The sequence below is a fragment of the Dendrobates tinctorius genome, unplaced genomic scaffold, assembly GCF_039654945.1.
Source record: "Dendrobates tinctorius isolate UK_male_01 unplaced genomic scaffold, ASM3965494v1 ptg000134l, whole genome shotgun sequence".
Lineage (NCBI taxonomy): Eukaryota > Metazoa > Chordata > Amphibia > Anura > Dendrobatidae > Dendrobates > Dendrobates tinctorius.
This window is the reverse complement of record NW_027361802.1, coordinates 2,267,249-2,282,564: the sequence shown is the minus strand read 5'-3', so window position 1 is coordinate 2,282,564 and position 15,316 is coordinate 2,267,249. Positions and strand designations below refer to the sequence as shown.

The window sequence follows — 15,316 nt, the reverse complement described above, 5'->3', positions numbered from 1 at the left end:
GCGTGCACAGTTAGCATGCCTGAGAGCAACGCTAGGCAGAAGGTGTGCTAAGGAGCACGACAGGACACAGTGCAGGAGCAGAGCGTGTGCTGGGAAGCACGGTAGAGCACAGAGCAGAGTGTATGAAAGGAGCATGTGCTAGGTAGCACGGCAAGGCAGAGCACAGGAACGGAGCACAAGGCAGAGTGCAAGAACGGAGCACAAGACAGAGTACAGGAATGGAGCACAAGGCAGAGTACAGGAACGGAGCACAAGGCAGAGTACAGGCATGGAGCACAAAGCAGAGGACCCCAATACAGCACACAGCCAGGCAAGGACCCAGCCGACCAAACCAGGAAGCACAACAATAATCTGACACCTCCCATAGGACGAGGTAGCCTGATAGAGGGCAATAGCACAGGGACTTCCGGGTCAGGTCCTCCAGGACCATAGAGAGGGCATGGCTTCAGCTAGAGCCGAGTAGAGCGCACATGCACACTAGCAATGTTGTGCAGCCATGGAGCGAAGTGCGAGAGGTGCGCGTGCACACCCGACGGGACCCCTGGAGCGGCCGTGGTGGCGTGGGGTTCCGCCCCCAGGTGAAAGCGGAGTGACAGGCGGCGTGACACAATGTACCTCTGACTAGCACATGGAGGGCCATGCAACCCTCCAAAGAAATCCGTCCCCACACCATTACTGACCCTCTGCCAAACGGGTCATGCTGGAGGATGTTGCCGGCAGCAGAACATTCTCTATGGTATCTCTAGACTCTGTCATATGTGCTCAATGTGAACGTGCTCTCATCTATAAAGAGCACAGGGTGCCAATGTCGAATCTGCCAATCTTAGTGTTCTCTGGGAAATGCCAGTCGCCCCTGCACGGTGTTGGTCTTTAAGCACAACACACTAGTGGACATTGGGCCCTCATACCACCTACATGGAGTCTGTTTCTGACAGTTTGAGGAGACACATGGATATTAGTGGCTGCTGGAGTTCATTTTACAGGGCTCTGGCAGTGCTCCTCCTGTTCCTCCTTGTACAAAGGAGGAGGTAGCGGTCCTGCTGCTGGGTTGTTGCCCTCCTATGACCCCTTCCACATCTCTTGGTGTACTGGCCTGTCTCCTGCTATCTGCTCCATGCTCTGATCACTGTGCTGACATATGCAGCTACCCTTCTTGCCACAGCTCACATTGATGTGCCATCCTTGATGAGAAGCACTACCTGAGCAACTTCTGTGGGTTGTAGACACCGCTGTCATGAACTCATTTTCTGCTCCACTAGTTGAGAGTTCCCCTTCCGTTCTCCCTCTGGTGGTGACAGGAGGTTGTGCGGTTGGTTTAAGTGGTAGTGATCTGCCACCTGATGAGGAAGATAACGATTGGATCTCTGGAGTATCAGACTGGATATAAGACAGCCGACACCCTATCCGGGTGCTGGTGATTCTGTCTGCTTCTCAGGTCCTGGACTTCAGCTCTCTTCCAGTCTTCTCAAGTTAAGTTTGTCTTTTGCTAATGTTCACACTTGCGCTTGTTGGTCAATTCAGTTTTTTGTGTAATCAGCCTGCCCCTGCTGGGGCTATGCTGAAATTCCACTCCTATTAATCAGTATTTGCCAATCTGCTTTTTGTCCCTTATTAGAGTGGCCTCTTTTTTGCTCTGTCTCAGAATATTTCAGAGTGCTGATATAGGTTTAGAAGTCTAGTGACTTCAGGGTTAATTTTGCTATCAGAAGTGTTGGACAATATTTTTGTAGGATTTTTTTTGGCAGATTGCAGACAGTGTCTTTCCTTTTCTGTCCTTTTTAGTTAGCCGGGCCCCATCGTTTGCTCAGCCTATTTTCCTGCCTTTGTTTGTATTTTCATCTTGTTTCACCGTCAATACATGTGGGGGGGCTGTCTTTCCTTTGGGGTCTGCTCTGGGGCAGTTAGTTTTCCTCTTTTCCTGCTTTAGGCTTATGTAGTTCTCCGGTTGTGATGAGGCGTCTAGGACCAACGTAGGAACACTCCACGACTGCTGCTAGTTGTGCGGGTAGGATCAGGGATCTGCAATCTGCATAGTTACCAACTTCTCTGGTTTTCTGAGACTAAGCTTGTTGTCTTTTTTTTCCTCCTCGGTTTCCCATTCATAACACACCGCCTCATACTACTATACAGTACCTCTAGGGGTGAGAGCAATGACAAATTTCAAAAGTGACAAAAACAACAGCCAAAAAGGATGAGAACAGAGAAATGGTCTCTGGTCACCCCCTGCAGTACCACTTCTGGGGTTGTCTTCCTAATTGCCAATAATTTCTATCTGTTGTCTGTTCCATCTGCACAACAGCAGGAGAAATTGATTCACAATCTGTGTTGCTTCATAACTGGACAGGGTGATTTCACAGAAGTGTGATTGACTTGGAGTTACATTGTGTTCAAGTGTTCTCTTTATTTTTTGGAGCAGTGTATAGAAATATATGTGGTGCAGAATAATGCCTTGGAAAAGTATGTGTAAATGACATAGAGAATTACTCTATATAAAAGCTCATTTTAAAATCACATTGCCATCAGATGGCATTTGCATGTGAATCTGATGTCAAGTCATAAAAATCGCATTGTACTCACATGAAAAACGCATGACACTTGCATGGCACTCGTCCCACTTTTCAGGAGCGACATTGGACTGTTTCTTTTACGGTGATGGGTATGAGCCCTTATTGATACTATATGGATTAATGTGGTTAAAAAAGACTGGTTCTAATTTTTTTAATATTTTTTTTTTAGTCCACATGGGAGACTTACACATATGATCAACTGATCGCTTGCTCTTTATGTTGCAATACAACTATATTGCATTACATAGACAAAAACGGTGATAATCAAGATATTTCATCTTTTGCCACTTGACCAGCTCTATATGTGGAGGGGGATGGCTGACAGCTGATTATGATAGTCATGCTCTTTGCTATAGAAATGAGCAGTCCATCACCTTCCTGCTATGTGACAGCTAATGCAGTAACAGAAGGGGGCTTAGTTATTGAAATGGGCAATCTCTAGACAAAAGGTAATCTAGTTTAAATGGGGGGTGTCCGCTACTCGGTCAACCCCTTCTCAATTCTTATTTTTGCCCCCAGTAAAATAAAAACACTTATACTCCCCTCCAGTGCCAGCGCTGTTCCGGCGGTGTTGGCATTGGCTGGCTCTCCTGGAGTTCACATGACATTGTTATGTCACGCTATCCCTGCAGCCAATTTGCTCTTTCATTCTTCCTTCCTTAAGACAAATCCACACATCCGGAGGAAGTGAGAGCTCCAGTTGCTCTCTTACTTCTTTGGATGTCAATTATGTTCATAGAAGAATGAAGCCAGCGCTGATTGGCACGGTTATGTCATATAATTCTCGGAAGAACCAGCGTCAACACCACTGGCTGGCTTTGAAGTTGAGTAGAAGTGTTTTTATTTTACTGGGGGCAAACATAAGGATTAAGAAGGGGTTGTCTGAGTAAAGGACAATCCTTTTAATTATTAATATGAGCTGTCGCGATATGTCTGGCCCTGCGTGACGCGACCCGACGATCGGTCACAAAAACAACCAAGACACACAAGGGGACACCGGGGACACAATTACAACGGTGGGCCCTGCGATAGGGAATGGGGAAATGGACACCTCCTGCACTCTCCTGCGGCTGAGTCCTGGACTAACCTGACGTCCCTATACAGGGTCTTTCAACCTGTCGCCGAGCAGGATACCTTGTTCCTCACTTACCCTGCACCTATCCCTCACTAGGGAATTTGGTAAGTGCGGACACTGGTCCCACCACTGCAGTAATAAAACACCAAGGAAAGAAAACAGACAAGTAAAGACAAACAACACTTAGCTATCTCTGCAGCCAATGCTCTGAGCAGCAGAGTAAGGCTCTAGATCAGCATTCAGCTGAAGCACCACAGCACACAGCCAGCTCCTGTCTTCACAACGGTTGGTATCCAAAAGGAAGTGTATCACCAACACCAGCTGAGGCCTCAGGTGACCTTATATGGGAAGGAGGGAGTGGTCACCACCAGCTGACTAACTAAACATGTAGTAACTCCAGCGGCCACCGGGGGGAAAAACCCACCAGCAGACTAACTAAACTTGTAGTAACACCAGCGGCCAATGGGGGGAAAAACCCACTAGCAGACTAAGGCTAGATTCACATTAGCGTCTAAGTGCGCAGCATTTCGTGCGCACCTAAAAACGCATGCAAAAATGCATGTAAACGCACACTTTTTAAGATGCATGCGCTTAACGCATGCTCATAAAAACACTGCGTTTACATGCATTTGCATGCGTTCGATTGGGAAAAAAAAAAGAACAAATTCCATGATATTTTATGTATATATACCCTTGCAGAGATTAAATCCTCCCATTTTGCTCCTGTATCCAGCGCCAAGATGGATCTTTGGATGGACAATTTGTAACGCAATCTGGATTTGGATGTTGGCTTGTTTCTTGTTTTTGCTGTTGCTTGTGATGACGAACGGAAGTCTTCTGGTCTCCTCCTGCAGCTTGCCTCACAATAGTCTGTAGAGAAGTGAACTAGCAATGCCCACCCCCTATTTTTATATATCTTTTTTTTGGTGGTTGGCTTTAAGCAAGTTCCTGGATTTGTTTGCTCAGACAATGCATGCGAACGCAGTCGAATGCATGTGCTTGCGCACATATGCGTTCCCATAGACTGTAACACGTAACATGTTTCCTGCAGCGGTGCTCCAGGTGCGCCGAACGTCTGTGGAGAAAATCCAACCTACCCGAAGATTTCATCCATTATAAGTTTATGCTTCGAACATACAACACTGCCCTTCACCTCTCAAAACAAACCTATTTCAACACCCTCATCACCTCACTGTCCAATAACCCTAAACGTCTCTTTGACACTTTTAATTCTCTACTCAACCCAAGAGTACAGGCCCCAAACACGGAGCTCCGAGCTGACGATCTGGCCAATTACTTCAAAGAAAAAATTGACCAGATCCGACAGGAAATTATCTCCCAATCACCTCATACCGTGCACTGTCCTCCCTCCCCCACTGCATCTAGCTCACTCTCTGATTTTGAACCAGTCACAGAAGAAGAAGTAAGCAGGCTCCTTGCATCTTCTCGCCCAACCACTTGCACCAGTGACCCATTTCTGTCACATCTACTCCAGCCCATTCCCCTGCTGTCACCCCTAACCTAACTAAAATATTTAACCTCTCTCTCTCTTCTGGTATCTTTCCTTCCTCATTTAAGCATGCCGTCATACATCCACTACTTAAAAAGCCATCCCTCGACCAAAACTGTGCCGATAACTATAGACCTGTCTCTAATCTTCCCTTCATCTCTAAACTCCTGGAACGCCTGGTCCACTCCCGTCTTATCCGATATCTCTTTGATAACTCTCTTCTTGACCCTCTCCAATCCGGTTTCCGCTCTTTACACTCTACTGAAACTGCCCTCACTAAAGTCTCTAATGATCTACTAACAGCTAAATCAAATGGTCATTACTCCATGCTAATTCTCTTGGATCTGTTTGCAGCATTCGACACTGTGGATCATCAGCTCCTCCTCACTATGCTCCATTCCATTGGCCTCAAGGACACCGTTCTCTCCTGGTTCTCCTCCTATCTCTCTGATCGCTCCTTTACTGTATCTTTTGCTGGCTCCTCCTCATCTTCCCCTTACTGTTGGGGTTCCTCAAGGATCAGTCCTAGGCCCCCTCCTCTTCTCTTTGTATACTGCCCCTATTGGTCAAACAATCAGTAGATTTGGTTTCCAGTACCATCTCTATGCTGACGACACCCAATTATACGCTTCTTCTCCTGACATCACGCCAGCCTTTCTAGAAAACACCGGCGATTGTCTAAACGCTGTGTCTAACATCATGTCCTCACTATATCTGAAACTGAACCTGTCAAAGACTGAACTCCTTGTGTTTCCTCCCGCTACTAATGTACCTTTACCCAACATTGCCATTTCCATGTGTGGTTCTACTATTACTCCCCAGCAACATGCCCGCTGTCTTGGGGTCATACTTGACTCCGAGCTTTCCTTTGTCCCCCACATACGATCACTGGCTCGCTCTTGTTATCTGCACCTCAAAAACATTTCTAGAATTCGACCTTTTCTTACTTTTGACTCCGCAAAAACTCTTACTGTTTCTCTTATTCATTCTCATCTGGACTATTGTAACTCTCTTCTAATCGGTCTACCTCTTACCAAACTCTCCCCCCTCCAATCTGTCTTGAATGCTGCTGCCAGGATCATATTCCTCGCCAATCGTTACACCAATGCCTCTACCTTGTGCCAGTCATTACACTGGCTACCCATCCACTCCAAAATCCAGTACAAACTTATTACCCTCACCCACAAAGCTCTTCATGACTCAGCACCACCCTACATCTCCTCCCTTGTTTCAGTATACCATCCTACACGCGCCCTCCGTTCTGCTGATGACCTGAGCTTAGCATCCTCAATAATCAGATCCTCCCACTTCCGTCTCCAAGACTATACATGTGCTGCGCCAATTCTTTGGAATGCACTTCCCAGGTCAATACGATTAGTCCCCAATCCCCACACTTTTAAGCGTGCCCTGAAAACTCATTTATTCAGACTGGCCTACCGCCTCAACACATTAACCTAATCTATCCCTGTGTGGCACAGTCAAAAGTTTTTACCATAACCAGGTTCCCCGCATCATGTTCCCACATGCTTTATGCATCTATTAGCCCTCTGCATCTGTACTGTTACACACTTAACATTATGGTTGGTCCATACAATCAGGGCAACTGTTACCACTCACCTCTCGTGTCTCCCTTTTTTCCTCATAGATTGTAAGCTTGCAAGCAGGGCCCTCATTCCTCTTGGTATCTGTTATGATCTATGTGATTATTGTTATGCTGTAATGTCTATCGTCTGTACAAGTCCCCTCTGAAATGTAAAGTGCTGCGGAATATGTCGTCGCTATAGAAATAAAATGTATTATTATTATAATGCATTCTTTTGACGCATTCCGTGCGGAAGCGTGCACATGCGTTTTTAGACGGAACTTTGGCGCCAGAAAAATGCAAAATGTTGCGTTAGCCGCGCCCTGGCGCACACGCCCAGACGCATGCGTTCAAAAAAGCATGCGAACGCATACATACGCATGTCCATGCACTCCCCATGTTCAAGATAGGGGCGGATGACTCATGCGTAGAGTTGAGCGACTTTAGTCGGATCGGGTTTCATGAAACAAAATTTGTTTCAGAAACTGTTCAATGCCAACTTTTATTCCCCATTGACTTGCATTGGGGTCGGGTTTCGGACGAAACTCCGACTTTTTTTTGCACTAGTCGGACCAGTTTCATCTGAAACAAATTTTGTTTCATGAAACCCGATCCGACCAAAGTCGCTCAACTCTACGGAGTCATGCGCATGGATGCGCCGCTAACGCAGCGCACAAAGACGCTAATGTGAACCTAGCCTAACTAAACTTGTAGTAACACCAGCGGCCACCGGGTGGGGGGGGACTGACATTAACCCGCGATGGCCAGGAAGGAAAAAAGTTTAAATGTGAGCAGCCCAAACTGACACAGATCCAAAAATGGATCGTGACATGAGCTCTCTGTCAGCCCTTGCTATGTAACAGCTGATATATAGACAAAAGGAGGGTAGTTTATTTATTGAAAAGGGCAATGTGTTGGCCCTCTTCTCTGTAACCACTGATATAGAAACAAGAGGAGGCTGACTTAGTTATTGAAATACGCTGCCAGCCAGGCTCCTTCATAAACCTCTCAGGGCAATGCTTTATTCCTCCACACGTGACCGATGTTAGATACAAGCCAGAAGAGGCCTGCCAGGGCACCTTTCAGGTGTAACGTATTAATTAAGGCACATTTAGCTCCTCTTTTTCAGCTGGACAAAATCCTTAATAACATTTTCATAAGTTATCATGAATGTGTATTAATAATTAACATAGTAATGAACAGTAAAGCTTTCATGGTCCTTATGGGGACATTTTCTTGTTTCCGTAGCTAAAAGCACAGAATGATCGAGAGGCCCAGAGCATAGATGTGATCTTTACGGAGAGACAAGCGTAAGTAGTTGTTGAGAAATTGAGTGATGAGTGACGGCTGATTAATGGAGATGTATAATTTTACCAATCCTCCATTTTTTTCTTAATGATCCTCAATGCTCCCCTTTAACTCCTTATGTGTTTACTAAAATGTTTGCAATAAGGCAGCACAGTGGCTCAGTGATTAGGACTATTGCCTTACAGCACTGGGGTCCTGGGTTGAAATGCCACCCAGGACAACATCTGCAAGGAGTTTGTATGTTCTCCACGTGATGGTGTGGGCTTCCTCAGGGGAGTACCTAGATGGTATTGACGCAATTTTTGTGGTCCTTTCATCTCTCGGTCAGATTGCATATATGCCACTTGCAGTCTTGATTTTTGGAAAAATGTGTTCCACTTGGTTAAAAAGCATTGTGTTTTATATGATTATGTCTGTGTCCTGTTACATGTTGAGTACAGTTTCATATCCCAGGAAGAGCATTTTCCATGACAACGTTAGGCCTCATTCAGACGTCCATTTTTTTTTTACATATGTCAAAATTAGACCACTTTTCCGTGTACTGGATCCGATTTTCATTCATTTTTGGTACATATGTCCACACTTACCATCAGTGTAACTTTCAGTTACCTATTATGCAAATATTTTTTTCCAAAAAATCTCCTATTTATAAAGGATGGCGCCCATTATGGAAAAAGAAAAATGCATGTGATAGAACACCTATCCATTATATTCTAGAAGCCTATCTGTGAAAAAACATGGCTAGTGGGCATACGTATGGATGTCTGAATGAGCCCTTAAATCAGAAGGACACTGGAGTGTGGTTTCTTAGTGAATTTGTCACATCTTTACCTGTTCATGCACCAAAAATAGTGTTGAACACATCATATAAAGTGAAAATTATATATTTAGATACACACACACACGTGCTTCTCACAAAATTAGAATATCATCAAAAAGTTAATTTATTTCAGTTCTTCAATGCAAAAAGTGAATCTCATACTATATAATATATAGAGTCATTACAAACAGTGATCCATTTCAAGTGTTTATTTCTGTTAATGTTATTGTGGCTTACAGTCAATGATGAAAACCCAAAAGTCATTATCTCAGTAAATTAGAATAATTAACAAACACCTACAAAGGCTTCCTAAGCGTTTAAAAAGGTCCCTTAGTCTGTTTCAGTAGGCTCACAATCATGGGGAAGACTCCTGATTTGACAGTTGTCCATAAGGCAGTCATTGACACACTCCACAAGGAGGGTAAGCCACAAAAGGACATTGAGGGCAAGTAAGCATCATAACCATATACATTAATATAAATAAACACTTGAAATAGATTACTCTAACTTTTTGATGATATTCTAATTTAGTGAGAAGCACGTGTGTGTGTATATCTGAATGCAAATTTTACCCATGAATTGAGAATTCTGAGAATGAATGATCAGTCGAGGAGGAGAAAAAAGCAAATCTCTCTTATAAGATATATTACAAAGATTCTTATTTTCTTGCATAGTATTGATTTATATATAAAAAAATATGTTTTTAGCCCCATATGAAAAATAACCAGAGTCCTGGATAACCCCTTTAACAACACGTGCCATACATGTCAAGAGCGGGGAAATAGAGAAGGTTCCAGAGTTAAAGGGGTTGTCCACTACTATGATAACCCCTTCTTGATCTAAATGTTTGGACCTGATAAAATAAAAAAAGCCTATACTCACCTCCCATGCTGGTGCCATGTGTCGGCACTCGCGGTCCCGGGGCTTTCGCTTGGTTGTTGTGACACATGACCCCGGCACCCAATCAGCGCTGGCGTCACTGTCTCTGCCTTCGAGTGAACTCAACATGAAGAGAAAGTCAGGGCTGTGGCTGTCACAAACCACTGTTGCCAGTGATTCAGCTGCTTCTGGTGACATCAAGAGTGGCAGCTTATTTTCCGTTCTGCACTGTTGACAGAGTGAGACTGCCGATTGACAACCAGCACGACGTCGGCAGTCATGTACCTTTGACAGAGCGGCCCAGAAGAAGAAATGTTGACAGGGAGCAGCTGAATCGTCGGCCAGATAGGTCATTGACCGCTCTGTGCTGGTGCCAGGTGCTACAGGCAGGTAGCTGCCTCTGTTATCACAACCTGTCTGTTAGGTTTTTGACACGTAGTAAAAAAAAATCCTTGACCACCCTTTTAGGAGAATAAAAATAATTTCACCCAACAAACGAACCTTTTGCTCATTCATCAGATGAGCGGCAGCCTGTTTACACTGCACGATAGTGATGAAGCTAGTGTTACTAAGAATACTCGTTCCCAATTTGTCGGCCAGTGTACATCGTAGCTTTAGGATAGGACTGAGGATACTCAATGTGACATTCGATAATGAACCGTATCACAAACATTATTTTATTTCCAATATAACACCTCTATACAGTTTGTGCGTTGTTGCTTTTAACTAAAGGATATAACTCTGATGATAAGGGCTCTTGTGATTCTGACAATGAAATTAATATGATGAACTGTGTGTTATTGATTTTCTATTACGTTAGAAAAAAAAAACTAAATTTTAAGGGGAAACTCTGGTCATAAAGGTCATAAAGCAATAAAAAAAAAAGTCTTGTGTAATTACAATATGGTCTCCATACTCTATACAATGGCCATGATACGACTGTTAGCAGTCGGTCTAATCTGACTGCAATCTAAAGGTCAAGGCCACCTTTAGACACAGGCTGCATCTTGTACAGTCTTCCTTTCCAGAAACTTGCTGTCCTGACTTTTTGCTGGACTCGTCTTGACACACTTCTGAGCAAGCACAAAGGAGTCTGACACACCAGCTACTGAATTGGCAGCTCCCTCCCAGTCTGAGCATATTCACATTGGACACATGTTTGGTGCTGGTAATAGAGGGGCAGCAGTGAGGGCATAGAATATTAGGATATACTGATGAAGAATTTGAGGATGTAATATTGGGGAGTATGATGGGTCCTCTTTGGAACTAATGCATCATATGACAATGTATTTATGCATTTCGGAGCTACGAGAACCAACCTCTTACACCATAAGAAGACCCGATCTAAGAGCAGATACCCTTGTTGTCACCATTATGGAGCCACAAGGTAATTTACTGTATGTTATGACAAGTTTGGCTTCAGACATTATGGATTGCTCCTATAAAGTAGAAATCTGTCTTAAAGGTGAAGCTTAACTGTCTGTTATGTCCCGTTCATCAATGTACTTGTCTTCTATAAAGCCATCGTCCTCTGGCACAAATGAGTGTGTTTGCTCAAAGACCACAATGTTGTCATCGTCTTGATTTCTGTCATTGACACCCATGTTAAAGTCTACATTGAACTCCTCCTCAAACATGTAGGGATCTTCTTCTTTTAGACGATGATGGTGGTAGCTGAGAATGAAGTCATACCATCTAGGGAACTTGACTGCCAGTAATATCAGTAACGAGGTAGCAAGCCCGACGATAATAACTCCAACCAGAAATCTCCAGCTGTTCCCTGTCGGGGAAAGAATAATATTACTGAGACCTGGATGGTCTTACAACCCTTGTAAGTCAACTTCTCGGACAACCCCTTCTCAATCACTATATTTCCCCCAAGTTACATGAAAACAGCTATACTCCCCTCCGGTGTGGGCGCCATTTCAGCGGTGTCGGCACTGACTTTCCCTTGATCCCGGCGGAATTCCTGTAACGCACACCCCTGGAGAGCCAGTGCCGACATTGCTGGAATGGCACCCGAAGTGTGTATAAGTGTTATTGTTTTACCTGGGGGGAAACATGATGATTGTAGGGGTAGTCCACTACTTGGGCAAGATTGTAGGGGTAGTCCACTACTCGGGCAATTTATGTCCTGTCTCAATTCTGTAGTGTTTTAGTGATCTGGACATGGTAAGGATATGTTCACACGTGCTATTGTCTGTGCATTACCCGTTAGTTGGCGATTATATGGGTGACACAGTGCCATGTAAGCATATACTGTATAAGTATATATATATGGCAGAAAGAAAATAAGACTTTATTTTCCAATAGGCACAACTATTTAGTTCGTGGACATCGGTTTTACCGGTCCTTTTACAAGGCCAGAAAAACCTCCAATTGACTGCATAAGATGACGCTTGTGCGGCAATGATTATCAATGTGCAAGCAATATAAATTTTTCTCGTCAGCACGTCTCCAGGTTGCACAAGACTATGTGCTGATGACTTTGGATGATTTTTAAGCCCACAAAAAGGATGGCATCAGCCAAGAAATGTGGAAACCCTGTGCATGGTTACCCAGGCCATAATCAGGAGCGAGCATTCCTATGAATGTATGTTCTCTCGCTCATCAGCCCCTGCACAAGGACCTGATGGCTATACTTGGGTAGTGTCACAGGAGGACCAATATCACAGTGACCTGCTCCCTGCTTTCTTATCTTTATTGCCGTTGTGTAAAGAAGAGGTTGGGTTGATTTGACTAACAAGTTCACACAAAGTGAAAATATCAAGTGTCTAAATGTCCTGAGTAAAAAACATGGAAAAGTGGTACGTCAGTAACGATTACTCCTCAGATGGATCATTTTCAGGAGTAAAACGCAGAAAGCTGTCCCACATTAGTCATAAGGGCAAAACGTATTGATCTCTGGGGGTCTGACCCTTGATACCTCAACGGATCTCTGCAGAGCTCAGTCTGAATGACTTTGATGTCGAGCATGCTCCCCTTCTCTCTATTCATTCTCCATTGGACTTCCGGTGGTGGCAGACTACAGCTTTCAGAAACAGCCATAGAAAAAGAATGGAGCGGGGTACTCATGCTCCACCGCTAATCCATTCAGGCTGAGCTCTGCAGAGCTCCGTTCTCCCTTAGAATAGGGAATAACCAATTGATGGGTGGGGGTCCAAGCACTGGAACCCCCAACTGATAAATTAGTTATCCCATTCATAAGACATAACTTATATACTTGGTACACACCCTTTATGTATGCAGAGTATGTGCAGAAGTGGAGGCAATCTTTTTGTAGGCATTTAGGTTTTCATCCTCCTCATGTGATGTAAAATGTCCAATTTCCAAACATACATACATAAACATGATCAATGTCTTATTAAATGGTAAAGGTGCTCGAGAGGACTTGTACAGGTGCATCTCACAAATATCATCAAAAACTTAATTTATTTCAGTTCTTCAATACAAAAAGTGAAATTCATATTATAGACTCATTACAAACAGAGTGATCTATTTCACGTGTTTATTTCTGTTAATGTTGATGATTATGGCTTACAGCCAATGAAAACCCAAAAGTCATTATCTCAGTAAATTAGAATACTTTATAACACCAGCTTGAAAAATGATTTTAAAATCCGAAATGTTGACCTACTGAAATGTATGTTCAGTAAATGCACTCAATACTTGGTCGGGGCTCCATTGGCATCAATTACTGCATGAATGCAACGTGAAATGGAGGTGATCAGTCTGTGGCACTGCTGAGGTGTTATGGAAGCCCAGGTCGCTTTGATAGCAGCCTTCAGCTCGTCTGCATTGTTGGGTCTGGTGTCTCTCATCGTCCTCTTGACAATACCCCATAGATTCTCTATGAGCTTAAGGTCAGACGAGTTTGCTGGCCAATCAAGCACAGTGATACTGTTGTTTTTAAACCAGGCATCGGTACTTTTGGCAGTGTGGACAGGTGACAAGTCCTGCTGGAGAATGAAATTTCCATCTCCTAGAAGCTTGTTGGCAGAAGGAAGCATGAAGTGCTCTAAATTGCTACGCTGACTTTTTTCTTGATAAAACACAGTGGACCTACACCAGCAGATGACATGGCTTCCCAAACCATCACTGATTGTGGATTCTTCACACTAGACCTTGGAAATCAAGGTCCCAGAGTCTGGAGGAAGAGCGGAGAGGCCACAATCCAAGCTGGTTGAGGTCTAGTGTGACGTTTCCACAATCAGTGATGGTTTGGCGAGCCATGTCATTTGCTGGTGTAGGTCCACTGTGTTTTATCAAGACCAAAGTCAGCACAGCCATCTACCAGGAAATTTTAGAGCACTTCATGCTTCCTTATATAAAATATAAAACAAAAATAAATCAAACATACACGTATTTGGTATCGTCGCATTCAGAATTGCCCGTTCTATCAATATAAAAAAAAGAATTAACCTGATCGCTAAACGGCGTAATGAAAAAAAATTAAAAACGCCATAATTGTTTGGTCGCCTCAACATTGCATTAACCCCTTTCCTACATTGGACCTCATATTCCGTCCATGTGACCTGCGACCTAAGTCCCAAGGAAGGACTAGTACGTCCAACGCGATCAACGGCGCTTACGGGGGGAGCGCAGCTGATCGCGGCCGGGTGTCAACTGATTATCACAGCTGACACCTGGCACTATGTGTCGGACGGTCACTGCAATCAAACATGATCGCAGTGTATCGGGGGCATAGGAGAGAAGCGCGCAGGGAGGGGGCTCCCTCCATACTTCCCTGCGACCCTCGAAGCAGCGCGATGTGCTGCATCGCCCTGAGAGTCTCCTCTCTGCAGGCCCCTGGTTCCAATATGGCTGCGTGGGCCTTCGGGGGCCTGCAGAGAGCCTGCTTCCACAGTGCCTGCTGAGAGCAGGCACGAGGAAGCCTGCTGCAGCGCCTGTCAGATCGCTGATCTGACACAGCTCTGTTCTAAGTGTCAGATCAGCTATCTGACATCTTAGGCCGGGATCACACATGCGAGGAATACGGCAAGGTCTCGCATGGTAATCACCGGCGCTGCCGCCGGGACTCAGGAGCGGGGCGTGCATCTCCATGTATTGCTATGCGGCCACACGCCCTGCTCCTGAGTCCCAGCGGCAGCGCCAGTGATTACCATGCGAGACTCGGCCGTATTCCTCACATGTGTGATCCCTGCCTTATAGTGATGTCCCCACCTGGGACAATATAATAAAGTAAAAAAAAATTAAAAAAAAACAAGTGTAAAAATAATTTATAAAAAATCCCCAAATAAATTTAAAAAAATCCCCAATAAATTCTTTTTTTTTATAAATAAAGATAAAAATGCACATATTTAGTATCGCCGCGTTCGTAATGACCCGCCCTATAAAACTGTCCCACTAGTTAACCCCTTTAGTTAACCTCTTCAAAAAAAAAAAAGCAAAAATCAATCCTTTATCATCATAACGCTCGATCAAAAAGACGAATATAAATAAACATGGTGTCGCTGAAAACGTCATCTTGTCCGCAAAAAAATGAACCACCATACAGCATCATCAGCGAAAAAATAAAAAGTTGCTCGCAGAATAAAGTGATGCAAAAATAATT

General features: G+C 44.2%; 2 protein-coding genes across 6 annotated transcripts in view; one reads left to right on the top strand and one right to left on the bottom strand.

The window, feature by feature from the left end:
- The window catches only part of IFT74 (intraflagellar transport 74), a 181,917-nt gene that overhangs the window by 38,068 nt on the left and 128,533 nt on the right, over nt 1-15,316 (top strand). For all 3 annotated transcript variants that reach the window (XM_073543682.1, XM_073543683.1, XM_073543681.1), the window contains one exon: nt 7,983-8,044. In XM_073543682.1, the coding sequence (XP_073399783.1) occupies nt 7,983-8,044 (62 nt within the window). The remainder of the gene's footprint in view (nt 1-7,982; nt 8,045-15,316) is intronic.
- LRRC19 (leucine rich repeat containing 19) overlaps nt 10,398-15,316 on the bottom strand; it is a 28,162-nt gene continuing 23,243 nt past the window's right edge. For all 3 annotated transcript variants that reach the window (XM_073543673.1, XM_073543672.1, XM_073543674.1), the window contains exon 5: nt 10,398-11,521. In XM_073543673.1, coding sequence (XP_073399774.1) covers nt 11,214-11,521 — 308 coding nt within the window. In that variant the 3' untranslated portion in view covers nt 10,398-11,213. The remainder of the gene's footprint in view (nt 11,522-15,316) is intronic.